The 26519-nt window shown below is 38.8% G+C and overlaps 1 protein-coding gene across 30 annotated transcripts in view; it reads left to right on the top strand.

Annotated features, from left to right (window-relative positions):
* The window catches only part of CLASP2 (cytoplasmic linker associated protein 2), a 292183-nt gene that overhangs the window by 232790 nt on the left and 32874 nt on the right, over positions 1–26519 (top strand). For 15 of the 30 annotated variants that reach the window (XM_030551253.1, XM_030551246.1, XM_030551236.1 and 12 more), the window contains 5 exons: positions 7607–7770; positions 8562–8640; positions 8768–8818; positions 14290–14433; positions 22546–22689. In XM_030551253.1, the coding sequence (XP_030407113.1) occupies positions 7607–7770; positions 8562–8640; positions 8768–8818; positions 14290–14433; positions 22546–22689 (582 nt within the window). The remainder of the gene's footprint in view (positions 1–7606; positions 7771–8561; positions 8641–8767; positions 8819–14289; positions 14434–22545; positions 22690–26519) is intronic. The other 15 variants (XM_030551239.1, XM_030551245.1, XM_030551242.1 and 12 more) reach the window with 1 other exon arrangement.

Genomic DNA, 26519 nt, shown 5'->3' with positions numbered 1-26519 from the left:
AAGCAGAGTAATAGCCACCTATGGCAAGATTAGAAATTCGGGAGTTTTGGGGTACACGTGAGAACAGAGGCCTGAACCTGAAGGGTAAAGGCTTTGAGGATCATAGTGAGTCAAGAGAGGAGGATGCAGTGGAAAAGGGAAAAGTTGAAGAAGAGATGCCCCAGAGAGATCAAGTGAACAGCCAGAAGTAGAAGAGGGGAGGATGAGAGAATGACGACACACACAAAAAGAGTACTGAAAAATATAGAATTCCAGGAGATGAATAATGGCGGTGGGTACTGCTGAAGCAAAGTGATAAATGTATGAGATGCGCATCTCATGTAAACTTCTGCATTATTTTACTTGGTCATGCATGTACAGTATTCTTTTAGCAATATTGCTGTCTAGAACATTTATGTAAACTCCATAAATATATCAACGTTGATGAAATGGCAAATTGCTGATTTTTGTCACTATTTGACTTGGACGCTAGTTAATAGGAGTTTGGCTGCTGGTTTACAAATGTTACATCAGTTGATATATCAAAGAACTACTGAGTGAAAATTTTCTTTATACTAAAAACTTATTTTTCTTTGCAAAATATGCAGAATTAAAAATATTCCAGCTTGAAATTGTATATGCCAAATATAGCATTTAAATTATTTCATGAGAATAGTGTACAAAAAAACAGAAGTGACATTATAAGCATGCATGGCATCTTTTTTGGAATGAAGATGACTTTAAAATAGATACTGAGATGTCATAAAGAATTATCCCGTTCGATATGTATATAATATCTCTCTCCTTTTCATGTTTACTGGACACATTGATTTAACAACACCTCTTTTGTTCTGTAAACTGAGGTATCATCCATTTTATGTATAAACCAAAGTTTGTGACTGTACAGTAGTGACTTATAAAAAAATATTTACAATTAACCCCAGTTCCAATCACTGACTGTGTTGCCACCACGAGATATTACCAACCATTAATTGTCGAGCAGCGCGCAGCAGGATACCCCAACTTTAAACATCAAAGAGTTAATTTAAAATTAATTTTTTTATATGTGAGGTGACCTTATAAAATCTTTTCTAAGAGTTTTTCTCCCAGCTTCTACAGGAATTATTATAACTACAATATGTAAAGGTGTGAAGGTCTAATTTTTTTTAATGTGTTCCAGTACATCTTTAAAACCAAATATAAGAAAATAGTAGCGTAGTTGTGTCCTTCTGGGGAAAAAAATTGGTTTTAAGGAAAAAAATGAACAGGAGCAAACCAATTGCTTATTTCCAAACTATTCTAAGAACAGTAGAAACATAATTTTAAATTTACTGTACAGGTTTTGAAATTCCTTTTTATTTTTTGTTTTTTTCTTCCATACAGGAACTTTGCATTGATGGAAACTAATTTGTGTGTTTTTATCTTTTTTCCCCTTTTTTCTTTTTGCATGCTGTCCCCTGTGTTGGAACTCTCTTTAGAGAGTAAGTTGGATCAATATTTGCTGGAAATCTAACCTTATTGCATGATTGTGAAATTAACGCTTTTTCTCTATTTTTTTCCTCCCTCAAAGAGTTCATGCAGTGTCAAGCCTTTCGCAATTCATATAGAATTATGTGTGGTAATGTTTTGAGATGTGTTTTTCTACTAATTAACTGACCTTATTTGGTTATGCACTCCTTTTCTATATTGTGGTGATTGGCGCATCTGAAACTTAATTCATTTTAAAGAAAGATCTCAATTATAGTTATTTTTTCTTACAATATCTGTTTTTCTCCACTATCAAAATGTGATTAAGATGACTGATTTCAGAATTTAAAATTTAATAATGAAAACAAAGACTGTATCTAGAGAAACTATAGCACGTATGGATCGTTCCCACTATAATTAGAGTTTGAATTCCAGCTTCCATTCTAATCTCACGCTTTTGTTTTGATGCTCATATAAGTTTCTCAAACAAACTGTCCATGCTTTGTCTCCAATTCAGAGGTGTCTGGGTTTTTTGTTTTGTGAGTTTTTTTTGGGAGGTGATGGTGTTTTGTTTTTTAAATTTGAGCAAAATCACTTGAATCATTTTTGTGTTATTCCCAGACATAAATAGACACAGCTGAAATTAGAAACAAAATGTCAAACTTGTTTTGTTTTATAGGCATTAATTGAGACAAGACAAAGGTTGAAGATAATTTAATTTAATATGAACATTTATTTTGGGAAATCTGAAGTGCTCTATGAGCATATAAATGTTTAACCAGCTTATTCAGCCTGCAGATTTCAGTATAAGAGGCACCAAACCAAATAACTCCAGATCAAGAAATTTATGAGCCCCTGTGACAAAGAAAGCAGAGTTTGTAAGCTCCTGGCTCAATTCCTTAATCTTTAAAAATCACCAAAAAAAAATCCACAATTAATTGTTATGATGGAACATCAAGTACTCAGAAGTTAAGGTTTCCCATAATATTTGTCTGTGCTGTATATATGTTGTATTTCAGATTTCTGCTTGCATTGTTAAATGTAAATATTAGAATATTATCATTATTAACAAATACTATTATATAGGGAGAGCTGGTAGCAACTGCTATATTTAATTTGCATTTCTAATTATAATAGATTCTTGTGACCTTTTTGTTAAGAAGCTCATAACACTTTCTTTGTTTGCTGTACGCCTTTGAACTTCGACATAGTTAAAAGCCTTTAGCTAGAGAAGTCTGGTTTTGGCCCTGCACTTGCCTCAGTTTTCCCTTCTGTCATGTGTCAAACAAGACACTGTATCTCATATTTTCACAATACTGCTTCCTCTGCTGAGTGTGGCTTAGTACCATAAAATAATACACACAACCTTGCAGCCGTCTTTCATGGATTCATTTAGTCCGTTCAGTTTATAATGGGCTTTGACATCCACATAACCCCCCATCTTGGCTAAAAGTTCTTCCTGTCCTTTATCAGGGCTTCCCCTTCCTAAAAGACCTCCACATTCTAAATCCTTTACATTCCTTTCTCCCTGCAGGTCCCTCAGCTGACGCTTGTTCCTCAACAAGTTGTTACTGTTCTTGCAGTTCTCTCTTCTAGGCCTTTTGCCTGGGAGCTCTGAAAAGTTGTCACCTCTCCAGCAAGCTTTTTTTCCATACTCTCTGACTGAATTCGGGTTGCCCTGATATTCCCCAGAAAACCTAGTGACCCCTTATGTCTTTCTTTTAGGGGAGAAAACCTAAGCCTAGCATAGTTGAGGCTGAGTCAGAATCCTCTTAAAGAGCCAGCATTATAGTATGCAACTTTAGATTTTCAATTAATTCATTTGCTAACTGGTAGCAAAAGAGGTATCTACCAATAAAACAGTAATGTTGACTTTTTTCCAGTAGTCCCTGATAAAATTAATTTCTTTCTTTTCTATGACGTCCAACAAACTGAAATATGCGTCTTGTCCTTATGAAAGTACATTTGATGTAACAATGTGCTTGATTTTAAACTTAATTATGTGTGTACATATGTACGTAGGAAGACAGCAAATAATTTTGTGACTATCTGTACACTATTTCTCCAACTTAATAATAACTGAACTTGAAAATTGACATGCACTGTATGACATGGATCTTGCTTCACAAAGATCAGTCACAATTTTCTTTGAGTTTTTCCCTCCAACCAAGTTTTTTGGGGGTTTTGTGTTTGTTTTTTTTTTAAAGGAAGGAAACTCAGACGCAGCACTTACTGTAACATCATGGTTGAGAATTGAAAATGTACAAAAGCCAAAAAATTGAAAGCTGCAATTTTCCCAGCAATTCTAACTCTCGCACTGCATGTATATAATGATATAGATGAGTACATAGCAGTACAAAATATTAAATATGTGCTGGTGTCAGATTTATAGTTACTGTGGAAACCATAACTTCATACGTCCTTCTTTTGTACATTTAATTCTCAAGCATGACATTAGCAGTGTTTTCCCCTTCCCTCACATTTAATAAATTGGGCTAGATGAATTCTCCGTTGGTAAAAGGAGAGACCAATTTCACCTCCCTTCTTCATGAAGGGCCATAACAGCAAGAGGAAAAGTCATCCCCTTGGAAAAAACATAAGAATTGCCATACTGCATTAGACCTGAGGTCCATCTAGTCCAGTAATCTTTCTATGAGGGTGATCAGTGGGCTTGAGAGGAAAGTATAAGAACCTTGCAGTGAGCAAATGTGTGGTAATCTTTCTCCGACATTAGGTCTCATCCCTTTCTATAGTTAGATACTGGCTCAGGCCCTGAAAAATTATATTTAATATCCCTTCTATAATTTATCATTAACTACGACAGCTCCAGATATCTTGCTGTCTGTAGCAGTGTCCATTCCTTTTTTCGATCTTGCTAAATTCTTGGCCTCAGCAGTTTCATGTTGCAATGAGGAAAGGTACTCCCTCCTTTAGGGAACAATAGTTTTAATCTGTGCTGTGCTCCTTATTAGTCCCCTGGCTGTAGTGGGAATGCACGAAATCAGTACATGCCCAAAGCACATCTAATGCCTGGTCTGCAACTTCAGCACACTTTTTGGGGTTGGCTGTGTTTTCCCTAGCAAAAAAAAAGTTGCAGATTCCTTGCTGTTCAAATATTTTCTGAGACCAATGGAAGCTGGTGTAGACTAATTAATTTGGCTTGTACAATGCAAAATAATAAAAAGGTGGTGTTAACATACGGTTAAGTTTGAGAAACAAACATTCAGAAATCAGGTAATTCCAAAAATTGCAGCTGTGAGAGCAATCTTAATTCAGCCATGTTGCACATCCTATATATATATATATATATATATATATACACACACACACACACACACACACACACACACACACACACACACACGGGGGGGGGGGGGGAGAGAGAGAGAGAAGCTACTTTAAGGGTGTTATTTAGATTCCAAAGTTAAATCCTCAAAAGTTAGGAAATGCCTGATGTAAGGTTAACCATAAACCCTTAATTTGCCCTCGTTGGACATCCATCCTGTGCACTGAGACAGGGGTCCTGCAAAAAAAAAAAAAAAGTATGTGATCATGTAATTAAGGACTGTGAATAAAATTTTCAAAAGCACCCAGGTCCCATTTTCTAGAGTTTTTATAAGTCCATGCAGAAACTTAAGTCCCATGGATGTTCAAAATTTCAAATTAATTACATTTTTACCCTGTACAACAATGTATATGTATAGGGAGCAGCATTCCCTAGGCGATGTTAAATATGACATTTCCTAACTTTTGAGTGCTCAACTTTGCAATTGAAATAACACCCTTTAAAATAGTTTTTTATATGTAATTTTCTAGGTTTATTGTTGTTTTGTGTTTAAAGAGGAAAAAGGTAAAGATGGGCAACTGGAGCTCTGTGTTGGACCTGGGGGAGACCAGCTTGGCCCTCTTCCCACCCTTTTCCCCACTACAGCTATTTTAACAGCTCCCGGTTATTCCCAGAGATGTGTGTGCTGCTGCGGTGGCAGCATGGGTCCAGCTCTTTTGAATGTTCATGTTCTGTTATTTTGACATGTTGCCAAAATATTCCTGAAGAATGCAAGTGACAGCAGGGAAATAGTGATATTTTAACAGTTGATATCTCAACCAAACCTAATGGAGTTTCCTGGAAGAAAGAAAAGGCACTTGGAATGCCCTGTTACAAGTCTAGTTCGCTTATAGTTATATGTAACTCAGGCAGATTAATTGACATAATTTGATCATTTGACTTTCCAGTGCTATTGTTTGGAGATTTGTATGTACAGATATAATAATTCTGCAAAACACATTTAGAATGGCCTACACAACAAGCTATATGCTATTCCTTATGTGGAATCAGAGTTAAAGTCCTGAGCTTGATAGCTTTTTTTGTTTTTTTTTCTGTGCCCTTGAGTTATCAGTGGGTAGGAGCGCTGGTTGTGGGGACCTTCCAATGTGGTTCTTGGGTAACCCCACCCGCACCCGCCACCTCAACCAGGAGCAGCATGGAGTAATGTTCAGCCTTCTCCCAGCGAGAGAAAGATCAAGAACAATAAATGGAAGGGAGGAGAATATACCCTACAATATTTCATTTTAGAGTGGGAAGAAAATGTTTTCTCTCGAGGAACCTTTTACCTATTTGGGACAGGAAGATGGTTTTTAATACTTAAAATATTTAAAGTAGCCCTGAAGATTATACTGTTTGGTGTCTGTAGAATCCTGAGAGAATTTGAATGTATATTTGGCATCCAGTGCCTATTAACCAAGTGCCAGCCTCAAATACCTAATGACGGACACTTGTAAACTAAACATATGGATTTGCACCTTTAGTGTGTTGGGTATATTTATCTTCATGACCATATGACATCGGTGTTAAAAAGTAATTATAGTGAACTCTGTCATGCGTGCACTTATGCAGCAGTGTGTTATGGCCTAGATTAAGCTGGAATTCTGGCATAATACATACCTTTAAAATTGTATATCTAGAACATGACTGTTCCACTCCTGCATAAGCACATGTAAATCCAAAAGCTAGTGAAAGGTCCTAAAAAGAAAAAATGCCACCTAGTGGTAAATTTTATATATACATACACTTAAAAACCCCAAGCCCTAAAATACTTCTTGATCTTAAGGTTGTACTATAAGTTTTGAAATTTGTTTAAAAAAAAAATTGTCATTCACACTTATACATTTGGTGCAGTTTGCAGTATACAAGTTGACATAGGGTACATCTACACTGGGAAAAAAAAATACTGTAGCAATTCTTAGCCCAGGTCAACTGACTAAGGCTCATAGGGCTTGGGCTAATGGGGCTAAAAATAGTGTAGATGTTTCCACTCGGTCTGGAGCCCAGGCACCGAGATTCTGTCTGAGTTTCAGAGCCCAGGCTCCAGCCCAAACGGAAATGTCCATGCCGCTATTTTTTAGACTCAGAGCGTGAGCCCAAGTCAGTTGACCTGGGCTCTGAGAATCACTGCCAGGGGGAGGTACTATGCAGCATAAATGTACTTATAGATCATTTTCCTGAATATTTGCTTCCCAACACCACTCTTCCAAAATGTTGTTATAGTAGCTAATATGTTTTTAGAAAGATTAATATTCCATATATTTCAAAAGGACATCATAATCAGAAATGTACTGTAGTTTTTCTTCTGCTAGGGTGAATAATTTGTTTCAGAATGCTGCAGGAACAGAGAAGCCTGTTCCATTCTCCAAATAGTCTATGGAAAGGAACAAGCATTCTCTTGATGCAGATCTCCACAGCTTATATTTTAATTAAGCATTCTGTGGTCTCTTTGCTTTTTTAAAAAAGATAAGCCAGTTTTATTGTCTACGTAGAACTGACTTAATTACATAAAGCTTGAAGTGGAAAGAAGTTTAAATTTAAAAAATTAAATAAAGTTGTGCCAGCCATCACAGTAAACATTTATTTACCCAATGATACTGCATGGAATAGCTAATTGTCAAACTTCAGCTGAAGTTGAATAGCAATATTCTCTTGTATCACGGAGACCAATGAAAAGCAAGACAGATTGTTTTCCTGCTTGGCTGCAAATCACTGCCTCTATCTGCCTTTGATTCCCCTACTGCTTTCTTCATCATTTGTGAGTTCAACACAGGTCAATGTCGTTTCCTTTTCTTCCCTCCCCCCCCCTTTTTTTTCCCCATTCTCTGCCTCCTTTAGGTGTTCAGCATGTTTTTGGAGACCTTGGTTGACTTCATCCAGGTCCATAAAGAAGATCTACAGGATTGGTTGTTTGTGTTGTTGACACAGCTGTTGAAGAAAATGGGTGCTGATTTGCTTGGGTCTGTACAAGCAAAAGTTCAGAAGGCACTTGATGTCACAAGGTAGTACATTGCTGACAAAAATGTGTGTGCAATTTTAATTGGTACCAGAGTATATTCCCACATTTCTTTCTTACTGTACTGTGAGGATATTGGCCCCAAAACACAACCTGTGGATGGCTTTAAAATGTAACAAATGTAATAGTAGTGGTTTTCTAAATACCAGCCAATTTAAGGAATTCAGATCATCCCAGATATTTTGAATGCTTACCATTGAAAGATGAATACAGAATTGGTTTTCTAGATTATGAAATGCACATCCTAGCAGGATTCGATTTAATGAGTCACATGCCATTGAGAGATTTCATAGTGGTAGCCGTGTTAGTCTGTATCAGCAAAAAGAATGAGGAGTATTTATGGGACCTTAGAGACTAACAAATTTATTTAAGCATAAGCTTTCATGGGCTAAAACTCACTTCATTGGATGAACTACTGCATGCATCCGATGAAGTGGGTTTTAGCCCACGAAGGCTTATGCTTAAATAAATTGGTTAGTCTCTAAGGCCACAAGTATTCCTGTTCTTTTTACTGTTGAGAGAGTTTTTGTTTCTTACATGTTAGCTCATATAATTGCTTGAAAGTAGTAAGATCATTTGATGTATGTTCTTTTCTACATTAGCTGGATGTTTCGGAAAGTATGATCTAGCATATGTACCCAGAGATTAAAACAGATAGGCATATATTGTAGTTTGAAAGGTAGACAAAGTTTTTATAAATTAGAGCAACCACCTGTACAGTTATTAAATGCGTGTCCTATGCATTCAGTATGTTTTGCCTGATTCTTTATTTTTCAGGGAATCTTTTCCGAATGATCTCCAATTCAGTATTTTAATGAGATTCACTGTTGACCAGACTCAGACACCTAGTTTGAAGGTAAGAATTTACAAGTCTAGATTGCAAATGAAATATTTGTTGATAGAAATTTGCTTTCTCTTACTATTTGGATTTGTGTTACAAAAAAGGTTTTCACTTGGTGGATTTTGTTTTTATAAACTTTCAGACAGTCAAGCCAGCACTGCAGGACCAGCTTCGCTCTTTTTGGAGCTCCAAGGTTTTTTATCTGCATTATTGCCTTTTTTAACCCTATGTAAAACTTTACAGTGTTTGATAATTTTTATTTGTATGCATCCGTCTATGGCTACTAACCTTTGCAAGAAACTTTAAGCATGCAGATATTCAACTTCAAGTGACATACTAGTGTCAGAGCGTTTTTTGCAAAAACAGACCTGATAAAGACCACACTCCAGTGAATACAGAAGCAACAAAAATATGGCTGCCTAACACCAAGCTGGTTATGCAAACTCACTCTATCAAGTCTTTTCTCATTTTATGTTTGTGATTTCCCAATCTTCTTTTCCGGATGTAGTTCTGACAATGAAGGTTTTTCCCTAAACTACTTTCATCTTGTATGTTATGGGCATAGTTAAAATTTAAGTAATGTTAATATTAACACATGTACCTAAATTTTCATTCAAAAACATATTACTTTTATGTTTAGTGCATTATTTTATTTAAGCTTTTCTAAAAGTAATGTGTTGCATTATATATGCACACATTTTCACAGCTTAAGAATATGTTGACATAAAAATTGTTGTACAACCTAAAATTAAAACTGATTTCTCTAGGACATGTACAATTAGAGAAGAGGTTGGCTTTGGTATAAATGCAGTAAATCCTAATAAGATTTACAAATAAGGCAAATTGGGGAAATAACAAGCATATACAAAGCTGGATTTTTCTGCTCTGTCCTGCACGAAAGTTTTGTACACAGTTTGGAATGTTATGCAACGTAACAATGCACAAGATTACACTGTTTTTTCTCTATACACAGTGGGGCTGAAGTCACATGCAATTACCTCATTTTTTTGTTTTGTTTTTTTGCTTTTTTGTTTGCAGCACAGTAAACTTTATAATATTACTCACTTTGAGGACAGTTTATACTTTGACTACTATTACTTTGTGGTGGTGTATTAAATAGCAGCTACTATCTTATGATGTGATCAGAGTTGTTGAAGAAAACAAATGAAGTAGTAATGAAATCACACAATTTGTTCTGCAGCATGTCCTTAAGACAGAGGTTTATTGCTGAAAGATTAATGCGTTGATTGCTACAAGTTACTTTCTCCATAGAATTCTGATGTAAATACTAAAGCATGATATGCTCCCTTTTGTGAAGTTCATGCTGTAGATTTGAAAGAAAGCATGGATTTTTGGTATGAGGATGGGGTCCAAAGAGTGGAATTCCTTAAAGATTGGAGCCAGAGCTTAAGACCAAGGAAGCCAAGGCCAAGATCATCCTCCTGATGACAGAAGAAAGGTTTTTTTTTTAAGACTGATTTAGGGAACAGACCAAGCAGTTATCATAAAGATTCCTCAATGTTAGAGAAATATAATATTTCTCTATTAGAAGTTGTCTGGAGAAGCTACCTCTTTCTTAGAGCTGTGGTTTCAAATTATTGTCTCAATATGTGTAGTTTCAAACAGATTTTTAAAGCATTTTTTAAATATTACCTTTTTTGTAAAGTTTACAGTTAACAGGCAATAATCTTGTCTTCAGAAATCCAAGAACTTATCATACCCCATTCCGTACCCCTCAACTTCTTCCTAAAACTTACTACTATCACTGAACAGCCAGAGAACATATTTATTAGAAGTAATCAAAAATGTAATGTAGTAGTAGTGTTAAGGACTCTACCTACCTGTGTTAGTATTTTGTACTGGTACCCATCCCCATAGTACTTCCCAGGGTTAATTGGATTGGCACAGAAAGATTCCTTTTGAACTTGATGGAGTTCAGCTCTTCTCCTTCTGTGCTTTTCAGAAACTCTTGCTGAAGGGATGGTTATGTACTGGTGAGAGGGAATGAAGTTTGTTGGAAATATCATTCCTGTTATGATGGCAAAACTATATCAAGGAGGAAAGTCTTTTAGCATGACCTAATAGTGATCAGATTCTGGATTGCTCATCTCTTCGGGAAATTGTTTTACAGGCGTATCTCCCTCAGCCAAGAGCGCCTTGATTCTGGCTCACACACTCTGTGTCCTGGACTTTGTGTTCTGTATTTTGTCCAAAGGAGCACAGCTGTCTCCATGGTTCATAGATAGCTATATGATTTTTAATGAAGCTGGAATATGACCCATTAATGGCTTTGAAAATTGGAAGCAGGGCCTTGAACTGGCCTCAGAGGTAGATGGGGAGCCAGTGGGGGACCCAGAAAACAGGAATAATGTGCTTCTGAAGACCTAGTCCACGAAGGAGGCAGACAGCCAGGTTTTGCACCAGCTAGCATCTTCGCATTGTTTTCACATTCAACTTCACATACAGTTAATTAAAGGAATGCAGTTTGAAGGTGACAGATACATGAAAATACTGGCCAGATCGATGGCTGGAAGGAAGAAGTGAAGGTTTTTAGCAAATATTACTGATCTGGGACAGTGATAAGTCATGTAGGACCATTTTGGCAAATGCATCATGCTTATGTGTAATAGTTTGAACAGGATTTTATTCAAATAAATAAAATACATGACCAGGAGCTACTCAATGCATTTACCTTTACCTCTAAATAAGTTGTTTTCCCACATTGAAGTTTTGAGAGAGGAATGACTCTAGTATGCTTTTACAGATTTATTACAAAAATAAGAAAACAAATATAAATTAAGTAATATATGTCACAAACTAATTTACTTCCTATACAGCTCAAGATTACAATTGAAATGCAATCAATAAATCAGTGGAGCACCTGTAGGGACATTACTCAAAGAGAAAGTTACTTACCTTATACAGTAACTGGAGTTGTTCAAGAGGTTTGTCTTTTGTCCTCCACTAACCGCGCCATCTTTCCCCTCTGCTTTGGAGTCTTTGCTTTTGCGGGACTTTGTGGTAGAGAAGGAATTGATGGTATCTTATCTGACACTGCCCTATATGCCCTCAATAGAGGGCATGGGGTTAGCTACAGCTCATGCGCGGACTGAATTGGCACTACCCAAAGTCCCCAGTCAAAGACTCATAGGGAGCATGCCTCACTGAAGTGAAGCACCCATAGAGACAAACATCTTGAACAACTCCAGTTACTGTACAAGGAGGGAGGAATAGCTCAGTGGTTTGAGCATTGACCTGCTAACCCCAGGTTGTGAGTTCAATCCTTGAGGAGGCCATTTAGGGAACTGGGGTAAAAATCTGTCTGGGGATTGGTCCTGCTCTGAGCAGAGGGTTGGACTAGATGACCTTATGAGACCCCTTCCAACCCTAATCTTCTATGATTCTAATGGTCATCTTTTCTTGTTCTTCAACATAGAAGTTTCCACAGACACAGAAGAATAATGTTCTCTTTCAAAAAAAAAAAAAAAAGACACCATGAACTAACCTTTTTCAAAATGACTGTCATCTCTTATTGTTCATAATGGGACTGAGGTCACAAGCTGCCCTTTAGATGGTTCCTACTTCTACTCACCTGCTATTCAGTGCTCCTTCCTTTCTGTAGACAACAAGGGGCCACCATCTTTCCTGAAGACAGATTGACTCTACTTCCATTGGGAATGCTTTTCTCCACAATTTTTAACTGTTGAATAAACCTTATATCTTGTTCTTAGGAATTTTTGTGTACAGATAGCTGGGTGCATTTTTGCACCATGTTATCATTGGTTTCTAATCGTAGCATCTGGCTTTAAAGGTATATGTGGTGACAAGATGGCCAATGTTAGTGTGGTGGGTCCTGCTCTTTTCTTGGTGGGGTCTAAGATGCCATCCCTTCTCCCTGCTCTTGGGGAGCCGAGGGCCCCACTAGTGGCCTGGGAAAGTGGTAAAGGAGGGAAGCGGGGAAGGGGTCTGGGTTTCTCCTCACTCTGAGCCCCAGCGCCTCTCAACCCCTGCAGGTTCTTACCCTCTTCCTCCTTGGGTGGGGTATCTTCAGTCCCTAGATGCTGGGGGAGAGAATCTCCATCCCCTGCTGGGAGGGTCTCCCTTACTTCGAGTCTCTGACCTTTCAAGTCTCACCTCCGAGCTCCAGTCGTCTCTCCTTCCTCCTTCTTCTGACTTCTTGAAGCAGGGGGTTTTATTAGGTTCCTGACAAGGCCTTAATTTACTGCAGGTGCTCCAATTAACCTGTAGCCACCCTTTCTAGTCTCCAGGGAACCACACCTTAATTAGCCTTGGGCCTATATATTTCCCCTGTGGGACTCTACCACTGCTCCCTGGCCCTCCTGTATCGCTAGCAGATGGACACAGCGATGTCACAAAAAGGCTCATTAGCCTTGTGGGGGAGGAAATAGTATATGCGCACAATTATACTAGATTGGCTATTAGAAAGGAGATGTTTTGTTTTCAGTGTGTGTTTTGAATTACACATTTTGCAAAATATAAGTAATTTAAGATTTTTATCTCAAAAAGAGAAAATTCTAGCTGCCAGGTTCTTAACAGTATTTTCCATTGATTTATGTACCATAAAGAGCTTCAATCCTTGGGTTATGTGTAACTTCAGAGAAGGCAAGACCTAATAGCCAGCAAGAGAGGGAAAAAATTAATATGGTTAAATTACATTTAGTTTCAGTTCCTTCCACTAACATGTTTGTCACTCAGTGCATTGATGCATTTCATTTTTTATATATCTGAAATAGTAGGATGACTGAAGGAAGCTTTTAAATGATCCGTCCAGTTTATTCAGAACTGTTATCAGTGCAAGCCACAAACACATTAAAAAAAAACAAAACTCTCAGGTTTTACTGTGCATAATCTCAGATCTAGCACCATAGTTAATAGAGACAGAAACAGTTAAGAAGTGAAACCAGATCATCCAAATAATCACCCACCCCATTTCCTTGTCTCATTTATGCCTATTCATAAACACACTGACTTTTATTAATGTAGTGAATTCCTTCAAAGAAAATGTGTGTACTGATTGCCATGTGTGTTATTGCTTACTTGCTGGCACTGCTTTATTGTAACAGTCCTATTTCCCTTATGGTTTGTTTATAATAGGAAGATGTTTTACAAAAATTATCCCCTAACAAAGATGTTTAATGCTCAGCATAGATTTCTGCTAGCTAAAGGGACTGCCAGGGGATTCTGAGTACAAATTAAATATGGTTTACTGGAAGAAGCCAATTACATCTGTATGTATCCTCTCCAGTTCATCAGGTGGTGCTCCCTATGCCAAATATAAACAAACTAAATAGAAAGTGAATGGCTAAACAGTTGCACATGCAGTATGCTAGTATTTTTATTTAATATTAGTGAGAATGAAGATGTCTGTTAGAACAGTAGACTCATTTACAGATTATAGATACTATATGGGTATTAAACAAAAACATTGACTCCAGGTAATTAATTTTAAAATCAGCTAAAATACTTCTGATAAAATTGCCAATATTTAATTCACTTTAAAAAAAAGTATCTCATTTTGTCCCATTATGTTAGCCATTCTGGATTATTTGTTCTAAATAAATAGAACCCTGTTTCTTGAGTACAATCACATTTACAGCACACTTTTGTTTTTATCTGTTTACCTGACTCTGCTTACATTTGCAGGTTAAAGTTGCAATTCTTAAATACATAGAGACTCTTGCACAGCAGATGGACCCAGGGGATTTCATAAATTCAAGTGAAACTAGGCTGGCAGTATCTCGGATCATCACCTGGACAACAGAACCGAAAAGTTCAGATGTTAGAAAGGTATGTCCATTCATGCTAAAAAATGTGGTTAGTTTTTCTGGGTTTTTCTTCAGTAGTTTTTAAACTGAAACTTATTCTGATTGTCCTATCAGAGTTAGGCACTATTTGTATGTGGGTTACCACCATATTCCTAACTAATGCTTTAACAAAAAAATGTCTTAGGGTTTTGTAATTTAAGACAATTTTTCCAGCAAAAGAGTCCTACAAAAATTTCTCTGTAGGTTCATTCTTTAAGGGTATGGAGAACCTACTCCATTTCACGATACATAGATTAAATTAAAGCATGTAGTGTCAAAATAGATAAAATAAAGCCTTATCTAGACTCAGAAAGCTGTATTTTTTAAGCTCAAATATTTTAAATGTTATAACTAATACAATTTAAAGCTCTAGACAATGCAAGTTATATTCTAGCTGGTTGGGATGAACCTGTCTTAGGGTAAAAGGAATATTATTGTTTAAAACACTTTGTATGACAGTAAAATGTACTTAAGTGGCCTTCTCTAGACAGCTTTAACTAATATTACTCCAACAAGGGCCACCTTCTGTCCCAGTAATAATACATTGATCATAGGAGGGGTGAGTAAGAAACTAAAATTATAGTTCATCTGGTTGGATGTTTGCATCTGGTTTTACACATTCTTTGTATTTGACAAAAAGATTTAAGGAGTAATTGTTGAGTTGGTGACAGTAGGAAGCTGACATTTTAATAAAACTACTACTTTGGCATCAAAGAACTCTTCATACAGAAGCTACTGTTGGTAACATTTGCTGGGGAAAACTAAAATACACATTCTACAGAGATTTTTTGCAGGAAGTGAGAGCGGGTTATGTTTCCCAGTAAAAAAAATTGATTAAAAAGAAGAGATTTGGCTTTCACTAACAGATTATTCTGTGTTGTTTATCTTTTTTGGGTCACTCCTTTCTTCTTGAGATTTTTATACCAACTTCCCATCAGCAGGCTTTAGAGAATTATCTGACCACTCCTTTGACAGCTTCTCCCTTCCTTAGAACTTGGCACCTCTTTCTCTTTTTTTTTTCTTTTCTGGGGAGATATAATCTAATCACATGCTTACAATCATCTCTTCTTTGCTGATCATTTGTAGATCTGCCTCTGCTCGCTCTAGCTTTTTCTTCATGGTGGATCTGTTACTAACCTACAGTAAAATAATTTCTCCTAAACTGGCCCTCTTCTATTCCCGTTAGCAACTCCACCATCATACTTGTCCCTCTGGCCCTGATTGTCTTAGTATCATTTTTCTACCACAAGTGTGTAAAAGTATACAAAATTACAAAAAGAGCAGATTTCACAAAGTTTGTAAAAAGAAACTTCATTCGTTGTGTGCAAACAAAAATTGGTGCGAAACTTTAGGAAACTTAGTGTGTTTCTCTTTGAACTGGATCATCATTTAGCAAGAAAATGGAAAGTAACTTTTGTTAAAAGACAAGTGTTGTATTAATTGCATATCAAACTTACACATTATGTTCTTAATTTTGGTGTCCTTTTTCAATCATTCTCTCCACTTCTGCTCCCCTTTCCACTTACAGTAACTGTTGAATCCTGTTTTTTCTCAACTGCTCAGAAAAGTCCATCATTCTTTGCCATTCCCATTGTTGAGTCTTGTCCAAGGCTTTATCAACTCAGCTGAGCTATCCCTACTTGCCTTATTGTCCATCAGTCCATCCAAAACACTGTTCCCAAAATCATGTACTTTGCATGTTGCACCAGCCCTGCCCAGACTCTTCTTCAGATCCATTTTCTTAGCTTTCCTTGTCCTCCCAGATCATGCTAAACTCCTAGTCCTTTAAGCTACTGAGAACGAGGAGATATTGAAAATGAAGGATGTGAGGGAGTCTAACAAAATGCTCCTATTTACTGGACAATTATCTGAATTAAACTGCTCCTTAAAATAGTGAAGAGAATCTCATCAATCTATGCAGTCATCAAAATGTATAGCAGTATATGGCAAAAAGTTGGTCAAGCAGGTGTTCTCCAGACAAGCACAATATTCTTTAACCATTAAGACTTCATTTAAATTGCTTATCTCTCACACACACACCTTTTTTTTTAAACTGACTTTATGATTAAAAGGGGAGGGAGTCTTTTTTTTAGTAGAAGTTGAGGTATTTGAATCCTTTTCTAATTATGTATGATATATGCTGGTGTCCAGCAGTTGTTTTTAAATGAACTACATGTGAACCCTTTCTGTGTCTTACAGTTTTAAATATTTTTTCAAACATTTTCAGAAATTTATTCTCCTGTAACTTAGTTACACTATAACACTAGCTAGAGCCCATTAAGGATCTGAACAAATTGGAGAGAGTCCAGCGGAGAGCAAGGGAAATGATTAGAGGGCTGGGGCACATGACTTATGAGGAGAGGCTGAGGGAATTGGGTTTATTAGTCTGTAGAAGAGAAGAGTGAGGGGGGATTTGATAGCAGCCTTCAAGTACCTGAAGGGGGATTCCAGTGAGGATGGAGCTCTGCTGTTCTCAGTGGTGGCAGAATACAGAACAAGGAGCAATGATCTCAAGTTGCTGTGGGGGAGGTCTAGGTTGGATATTAGGAAAAATTATTTCACTAGGAGGGTGGTGAAGCACTGGAATGGATTACCTAGGGAAGTGGTGGTGGAATCTCTATTCTTAGAGATTTTTAAGGCCTGGCTTGACAAAGCTCTGGCTGGGATGATTTAGTTGGGGGTTGGTCCTGCTTTGAGCAGGGAGTTGGACTAGATGACCTCCTGAGGTCTCTTCCAATCCTAATCTTCTATGATTCTATGACTTGGGTATTTATATGGATAACAAGAATATTCAGAATTATTACATTTAATGCTAACACATTTTAGAAGTAATAAAATGAATAGAAAAAGATATTTAAACACTGTATATGGCAAGTTTCACTAGCATTTTTCAAAGACTATATTTGCAAGAGTAGTTTGATACACAGTATATTTGTCAAATACATTTGGCAAATACTAGTGAAATGCAAATACAATACAGTAACTCCTCACTTAAAGTCATCCTGGTTAATGTTGTTTCATTGGTACATTGTTGATCAATTAGGGAACATGCTCATGTAAAGTTGTGCAATGCTTCCTTCTAACATTGTTTGGCAGCCACCTGCTTTGTCCACTGCTTGCAGGAAGAGCAGCCCGTTGCAGCTAGCTGGTGGGTGCTTGGAACCAGGGTGGACCGACAGCCACCCTATCAGCTCCCCGCTCCCCTAAATTCCCTGTGCAGCAGCTGCCCAGCAGGCTATCAATTGCCGGCAGTTCAGCTGTCCCTCTCTTCTCCCCCTCTCCCTGCCAAGTGCTGCTCCTGCCGTCTGCCTTGGAGCTGCTCCTGGGAGCTTCGTGCTTGCTGTGCAGAGGATGAGGGAAGTGGGAGGTTAATGTCAGGGTGTCTCCCCACACTTCTGCCCTCCCATCATTTACCCTTCTCCATATAGAACAGGGGGGAGACACAACAGGGCTCAGGACGGAGAGAGATGGCTGCAGCTGCTGTCTCAACTCCCTGATCTTTTTAAAGGCAGTGTACTTAGAGCGTGGTGTCAGCGTACTTAAAGGGTCAATGCACATCTCTCTCTCTCTCTCTCTCTCTCCCTCCCCCACACACAGGGTGTGTGTCTCTGTCTGCCAGGCTGTCTCCCCTCCCTCCATTTGTGCTGCCTTGTAGAGTGTGAGGCTATATTAACAAAAAATGTTAACCCTTGAGGGCTCAGCCAAATGCTTGTTCATCATTTAGCAGTAAGGCATTCCCTGGGAAATATCGCACCCTCTTACTTCACCACCTCAACCAAGCTTCACAATCATTATTTCTGTGTACAGTATTAAATTATTTAAAACATATTTTTTGTGTGTGTATGTGGTCTTTTGTCTGCTGGAAACAAAAGTGCCCTGGAACCTAACCCCCTCCTTGCCTCATTTACATTAATATTTATGAGGAAATTGGATTTGCTTAACAACGTGTCGCTTTAAGTTGCATTTTTCAGGAACATAACTACAACGTTAAGCAAGGAGTTACTGTAATATAATCTCCAAGTATTGTTCAGCAAGCCTACTTTTTTCATCTTTCTTGTTTTGGTTCCTGTTTTTATTTTCCTTCCTGGTTAAACTTCGTTTTTCTTACTATACTAGATCATACTGTGTCTAATCTTGAGCTATCTTTATTGTTTACTTTTTTTCCTCTGCAACTCTCTCTCCCCCTTTATCTATACTGTATTCTTTACCTCCTCTTCAGTGTTTTTCTCTCACCACTTTTCTTCTGCTTCTCCCTCCAGAATCTTCCTACAGTATTTCTCTGTTCTGACGTCTCATGTTTGAAAATATCAGACATCTACTAGCTACAAACTAATGCAAAACACTGGGGGTCTTACTACCCATAGGCACCGCCCAAACGAGAAGCCAGTCCCTCTAGCTTCTTGGAAGGGGGAAGTTTATGATAGTATTCCTCCTAGGTGGTGTCCCATAATACTAATTATCTTTCAGATTTGCCTCTGTTTAGGTGTTAGTGCTGCTTACTTTATCAGTCATAAACTCCTCAGGCTGCTGGAAGGGAAGAAAAGACATGCATACTGTGGTTCTCTCCCCTCATGCTGTCTTTCCTCCCCAGAACTTTAGTTGTTACAAGCCTAGGTGGGATTCTGCAGTTCTTGACTCCATCCCAGCCTTCTTTTTTGATTCCTCTTCTGCATCAGCTAGCTTCAGTGCTTGCTTCTGCTTCTGCTCAGAGCTTTCAAGCACCAGCATAATGAAATATAACCATATTCTTGTAGATCTCACAGCTGCACACAGGACTCTTAATAACATTAGTGAAAACTGATCAGACTGATCAATTTTCATTCTGCTTTAGCTTGGCAAAGTTTTAAGCATAGGAGGTACAGGAGCAGACTGCTGACTAAAGGAGACGGCATTAATTCACTTTGCACTTGGTTCACATTTTGGAATTTAACTTCACAACTGCAGAAGGCTAGAAATGTAAGCCAATAATTTCAAAAGTTAGATTCCTATGTTCATATTTTAGGCGCCCAAAGTGCTTGATTTTTTTTTCAGGAGTAGGGACCATACAGTAGATCCATAAATAATTATTTAGAAACCTAACTTTAGGCATCATTTTTGAAAAACCTGGACTTCATCTTTTTTTAAATGAAAGCTTAAGATTCTGTAGGGTTTGGTGGTACTTGTCCAGAGAAGTTTCATATTCACACTGAGCAAGTGAATTTTTCAAGACCTGATAACTCTTTTTTCTAGAGCTTTATATTCAGGGATCTCTTTAACCTAAATCAGTGAAGTTTAAGTAGTAAGGCACATGGTATTGTATCTTATCTGATGATTAGAATCTCTAGTATGGGTTCTTATGTCAATAAGTAACTGAATCATGAAGGAGCTGCCAGTGAGCTTTATCATCTGGAACACTTCATGTAATTACATTTTCTCATCTTTTTGTTACTGTCAGAGAGCCACTTGCAATAGCCAGTTGCCCTGAGCGTCAAGATTACACCAGTAAATCTTCAAAAGTGGTATCCTGACATTATTAAACTATGTGGTTTAAATGGTTTTCACTTAAATAGATTTGAATGAAAAATTAGATACATCATAACCATTCACAGCAACTTGCTCTGTTTTTAATAGGTGGTAACTTTTTTAAATGAACTTTTCAATTATATTAAAACAAAGCAGCTTTTTTCCACCTACTTTGTACAAATGACGTTTTCCAGTATGAGCATTTTCAGTGGACCATTTGCTGTTGGTCATTGAACTGGGACTTTTTTCTGGAGGCTAGCATTCTGTGCTCCAGAATCTCAGCTGTGTTTTCAGTTTTATTTTGGGTTTGTTTTTAATGAAAAGTCTCTAGCATTCCTAGTTTCAAAGGTCAAATTTTTTAGGTCAACAGTATGTAAACCAAAACAGTGATATGTGCATCCATCTACAGCTAGCCTGAAATAATAGTTGCGAGAGGGTTGTGAATTAGCCCAAATCATTTAAAGGCATAGTTTACTATGAAGCAAAATAATGACCAATTAAACATCAAAATTGATAACTGTTTGGTGGTCAAAGTATGTAAGAAAAAAAATAGACAATCACATTATAAAAATCTGCTGTGAATGTAGCTCTACCTGAGACACAAAAATAAAACTTCATTTGTGGGCAGACCTTGGGAATACCATTTTTATTTCTCAATTTGACCCCCAATTATAAGAACATATTGACACATGCTCCTTCTCAAAATCGCCTACAGTATCCAAATAAAATGTGCATAATTAGAAGCCGCAATACCTAGAGATGGCAGGATTTGAGCCTTATTGTGATGGGCTCCGTACAAGTATAAAATACACTTGTACCCCGGAAAGCTTAAATTCTAAATCATTTTGAATGATGCCTGGGGGTAAGGGCTTAAAATACAACAGAGAAGAGAGAGAAGATAAGAGTGACAGTAATAACACAAGGTTGCATATAAGATTAGCTACAGGTACAATCTGGAAACTTTAGAGTTCTGGGGGGATTTATGTCTCAATTGGCAAAGAGATCAATGAATCACTACTAGCCCTGTATTTGTAAGTTTAACCAGTTAGGAGTTGATGAATCTGTCAATTTCCCTGAGGTTTTTATTAACTCAAATTGCATTGAAGTGGAGACACTAGAACAGAAAGGAGAAAGAGGTTTAAACATGTAGCCACTCACCAGTGAAGAACAGTTGTTCACAGCAAATTTGTGTTTAACATTTTAATAATTTTACTTAATTACATTTAAACACAAACATGAATATGTGCTGATATATGTTTTCAGTGTTAGCCGTCCGCCTAAAGTTGCTACAGTTTAGTACTCTGAAGAGAAAAAGAGAAATATCTGAAGGAATTTTCTAAATTACTTTAAATATTTTGGTACTTAAGCAAGTTGTCTGTCATTTATTCAAGCATTAGACTGGTTCTGTCCAGCGCATGGCTTGTTGGTGAGCTGCTAGATATAAGTGGTTCATTCTGGTATCAAGCTGATTCCAGATTAAAGTATTAAGTAAGTCTGTGTAATTCAACAGTATCCCGCCTTTCACTGATACGTGACTGGCCTCTTGCCACGCTGACAAACCTTTTGGCCTCTCAAATCAGCATTGACTAAATTGTATAAATGCTACTAAATCAGCTAAAAATGTTAGCTAACAAATACACTTCCTAACTAAGAACATTCTACTGTCATTAAAAAGCTGTGCTTTTGATACAAGTCAAGGAAAACAATTTAAAAACACCAGTTTAAAAACAAGTATTTTCCCCGTAAAGGCAGGGAGGATCTATAAATTGCCTAACAAATAAAAACTTAAAATCAAAAAAATTATGCAGCAAGCCAGAAGCTCTAATACTAATTCTTCAAATTTTACTTTTCATCTTCAAAGTGTTTTGCAGTCTGCTAAATTAATTCTTAAAACATTTACCTCGCAAGGTTATTGTTCATATTTGGTAGATAAGGGAAACTGAAGAAGAAAGAAGTTAAATGACTCCCCATGTGATCTTGGGGGAGTCGACGTAAGATAAAGACCTATGATCAGACCACAGAACTAAGCCTACTGTTCTCCAGCTTAACAAATCTATTTGCTAACTTTTAAGATAAAAAATAAGGATTCTCAGTTGATAAACTTGTGGGTCAACCCACCTGAGAGCTCACCAGAAAGTGTCTGGGGAAGAGACAGGTGTAGCAAGTTGGCTTCCATCATGTCTGAGGTATTCTGCTAAATATGAGTCTTCTGTCATTTGGACACAATTCTGTTTTAATGCCAAAATTACTTAAGTCATCATGCCATTTTGTTTGTCATTTCATCTGTTGTTACTAGTACAAAGCACTTTGGGAGAATATCTCAAAATAACTTGTTGCTAGGAGGATTATGGGAAGTAAAAGGGTCATCAGTGTGTGACCAGCAAATGTCCATTGTTTGTTTTTTAATCACGTCTACCTATATACCTATTTTAATTATATAAAAACTTCAAGAAAACAGCATTGCATTTCTGCTCTCTTTTTTGATTACTCCTTTCTCTGGAATCCTGATTGGTAAAATAAAGCAATTTTCAATATCTAACATTTTTAAAACAAAAATTCACATATAGTTTTCGTTAATATTTTTTTGCTCTAGGCTGCACAGTCAGTGCTGATTGCCCTATTTGAACTAAATACCCCAGAGTTCACAATGTTACTGGGTGCTTTACCAAAAACATTTCAGGATGGAGCAACAAAGCTTCTCCACAACCATCTCCGGAATACGGGCAATGGTGGTCAGGTATTTACACTTATTTTTTTGCTCTGAAGCTACTGATACTTACTTTCATCTTCATCTTAATATAGGTTGTTCTTATTCGAGGGCTTGCTGATGTCAATTCCAAGTAGGTATGCGCGTACTGCATGCAATCGTTGAAAGGCTTTCTCCTAGTCATACCTGTCGGATCGGCTGTGGAGCCCCCTGGAGTCATGCCTTCATCGTGGTGTATATAGGTGACTGCCAACTCGCCATCTCTTCAGTTCCTTCTTACCGCCCATGACAGTCATTGGAGCTGCTTTCGTCTCAGTCCCCTAGTGGTCTTTCTCTTTGTACCTGTAAATAGGTAACTTAGTGTTAATTAGTGTTTCAAGTAGTTTTTATAGTTAGATATGTTTCTGTTTGGGTTCTCCCCCACTGCGTTCTTCTCCTGGGGACTGGGGCATGCCAGAAGCTGTGCGGGTCCTTCCAGAAACCTATGTCAAGGGGTGACCCCCACGACTCTTGTTTAAAGTGCTTGGGGGAGGCCCACCAGATGGACAGGTACAAGATCTGCCAAGGTTCCACCCAAGAACCAAAAAGGAGAGAGACTTTAGGCTAAAACTACTCCTTATAGAGTCAGCTCTCCATCCTCAACTGGCACAGCCCATGTTGGACCCAAAAAATCTAAGAAGGCAAAGAAGGTGGACCTCTTTGGCCGAAAGGTCTACCCTAACATAGGGCTCCAACTTCTGATTGTCAACCAGCAGGTGGTCCTCAACCTCTACAATTTCAGTTCTTGGAACACTGTGACTAAGTTTAAAGAGTTGCTTCCAGCTGAATCCTGGTTAGAGTTTAGGACCATCATCGAAGAGGACAAGGTCATAGCAAGGACCTCATTGTAAGCCACATTTGACTCGGTGGCAACCTGCATGATGTCAACTAGTATAGCCATGTGAAAGAGCTCGTGGCTGCAAGCTTCAGGCTTCCCGCATGAAGTCCAGCGAACAGTTCAGGACTTGCCCTTCGATATATCAAGGCTGTTCTTGGAGCAAACAGACTCTAAGCTCCACAGTCTCAAAGACTAGCAAGCGACATTAAAATCTCTCAGGCTCCATATACCAGCCCCACAAAAGAAGCATTTCAAACATCAGCCTCCCCCATTCTTCTGCCCTACTCATCCTAGACAGGATTAAAACAGGAAGCAGGACAAAAATAATAGGAGGAGGCCACCTCAGCCCTCATCCACCCAGAGCCAGGGCTCAGTGAGGCAGTCTTCTGGTCCCAAGCAAAACTTTTGAAGGTGCACCTGTGAGTGATGCACCAAGTAAAATCCCAGATCCTTTCCTCCATTTTGTGAACTGTCTATCCCATTTCTACCATGGCTAGACCTGGATCACCTTGGATCAATGTGTCTTATTCATGGTTGAATTGGGATATTCTCTCATTCTGTTCCATCCCTCCCACCCCTTCCCTTTCCCTCTTCAGGGACCCTTCTCACGAGCAACTTCTCATACAGGAGTTACAAATGCGCCTAGAAGCTGGAACAGTAGAGGAGGTCCCTCAGGAGTTCTGGGGCAAGGAGTTTTATTCCCGATATTTCCTAATTCCAAAGTCCAAGGGCAGGCTCAGGCCTATTCTAGACGTGTGAAACCTTAACAGATTCATGAAAAAATTGAAGTTCTACATGGTCTCCCTGGCTTCCATTATCCCCTCACTGGATCTGGAGGACTGGAACGCTGCCCTCAACTTGAAAGGCATGTACTTTCATGTTTCGATAGTCCTGTCCCACAGACGGTTCCTTCACTTTGTGGTCAACACCACCCATTATCAGTTTACAGTTCTCACCCCCTCAGGTGTTCACCAAATGCATGTTGGTTGTAGATGCCTTCCTGAGGAGGCGACAGGTACTAGTATTCCCATACTAGACGACTTGCTAATCAAGTTCTGCACCAGAGTTCAGGTGGAGGAGCATGTGAACCTGGTACGGTTGACTTTTGACAGGCTCAGGCTGATACTGAATGTGACACAGTCAACTCTAACTCACACGCAGAGGATAGAGTTCATCACTAGGAGCTCTCCTAGACTCAGGTCAAGCCAAAGCAGTCCCTCCAGAATTCCATTTTCTGACCATGGATGCCATTAGGGGGCTTACAATGATACCCCACTACTACGGCGTGAAATTGCCTGAAGCTTCTTGGTCATATGGCCGCTTGTACATATGTAGTTCAGTATGTGAGATACTGGGTCTGCAGGCCTGGCTGCCTCAGTATACAGGCCAAACCAAGACCGCCTACATACAATAGTCACTCTTCCTCCTCCAGTTATCAAGTCCCTCCTGTGGTGGCTCAACCCACAAGAGCGGTGTGTGCAGGCTCCAACCCTTGCTGTCTCTAGTCACAGAGGCAATGGGATTGTGGAGGTACATCTAGGAAGACTCAGGTCTCAGGACTCAGGTCTCTGGTCCCAGGCAGAACTTTAGTTGCACATCAATGTCAAGTTGCTAAGAGCGGTTTGCCTTGCTTGCCAGACGTTCCAAACCCATCTGGAGGGCAGATGTGTATCGGTATTGACCGACAATTCAACAATGATCTATATAAACAGACAGGGTGGTGCTCGCTCCTCTTCTCTATGCCAGGAAGCTCTCAAACTGTAGGATTTCTGCATTGCCCACTCGATACATGTAAAGGCATCGTACATTCCGGGCTTTCAGAATGAGCTGGCTGATCATCTCAGCAGGTCCTTTCACAATCACGAGTAGTCCCTCCATTTGGATGTCGTGATCAACGTCTTCCAATGATGGGGGTTTCCCCAGATAGACTTGTTCTCAACAGGCACAACAGGAAGTGTCAGCAGTTGTATTCCTTCCTGAATCACAGCCTGGGCTCCTGGATGCTTTTCGCCTCCCTTCGAAGGATAACCTACTGCATGCATTCCCACCCTTCCCACTTGTACACAAGGTCCTGCAAAAAGTCAGAAGAGAGGGAGCATCAATGATCTTAATAGCACCAGTGTGGCCATGTCAGCACTGGCTCACCATGCTCCTCGGCCTGTCAGTGGACACGCCCATAACCTTGCCCCTGGTCCTGGTCTTGATCACGCAGGAACACAGCCGCCTCCAGCATCCCAATCTAGAATCTCTCTATCTCACGGCTTGGAAACTCCATGGCTAAACCCCTTGGAGCTCACATGCTCAGACCTGGTTAGGAAGGTGGTTCTTGGCAGTAGGAAACCAATAAGAGTCACTTATTCGGCTATGTGGAAGCGATTCTCTATTTGGTCATTACAAAAGGACACTCTTCCTTTACAGTCATCAGTTCCCTTTATCCTGGACTATTTATAACATCTGAAATAGCAGAGCCTGTCATTGTCATCAATAAAGGTGCACCTTGCCACTATCTTGGTTTTCCATCCCGATTTGGCTGGCCGGTCAGTTTTCACTAACCCTATGGTTGGCTGCTTCCTCAAAGGACTAGATAGACTGTACCCTCAAGACAACTGATCCCCCTATGGGATCTCAATCTGGTACTCTCAAGACTGATGGGTCTTCCCTTTGAGTCCCTAGCAACATGATCTCTTCTCTCCATCTCCTGGAAAATAGCGTTCTTGGTGGCTATAACTTCAGACAGGAGGGTGTCTGAGCTTAAGGTCTTAACTTCTGAGCCCGCATATACTGTCTTCTGTAAGGACAAAGTGCAGTTGTGCCCCACCCACCTTTTCTCCCAAGGTAGTTTCACAATTCCACATAAACCAGGATATATTTCTTCTGGTGTTCTTTCCTAAGCCACATGCTAGGAACTGGGAGCATGGAACTGGATGTCAGGCAAGTGTTAGCCTTTTACATCAAAAGAACAAAGCCGTTTGGGAAATCAATG

This window comes from Gopherus evgoodei, chromosome 2, assembly GCF_007399415.2.
Source record: "Gopherus evgoodei ecotype Sinaloan lineage chromosome 2, rGopEvg1_v1.p, whole genome shotgun sequence".
Lineage (NCBI taxonomy): Eukaryota > Metazoa > Chordata > Testudines > Testudinidae > Gopherus > Gopherus evgoodei.
The sequence above is the reverse complement of the archived record's forward strand: the minus strand, read 5'-3'. Positions and strand labels throughout refer to the sequence as shown.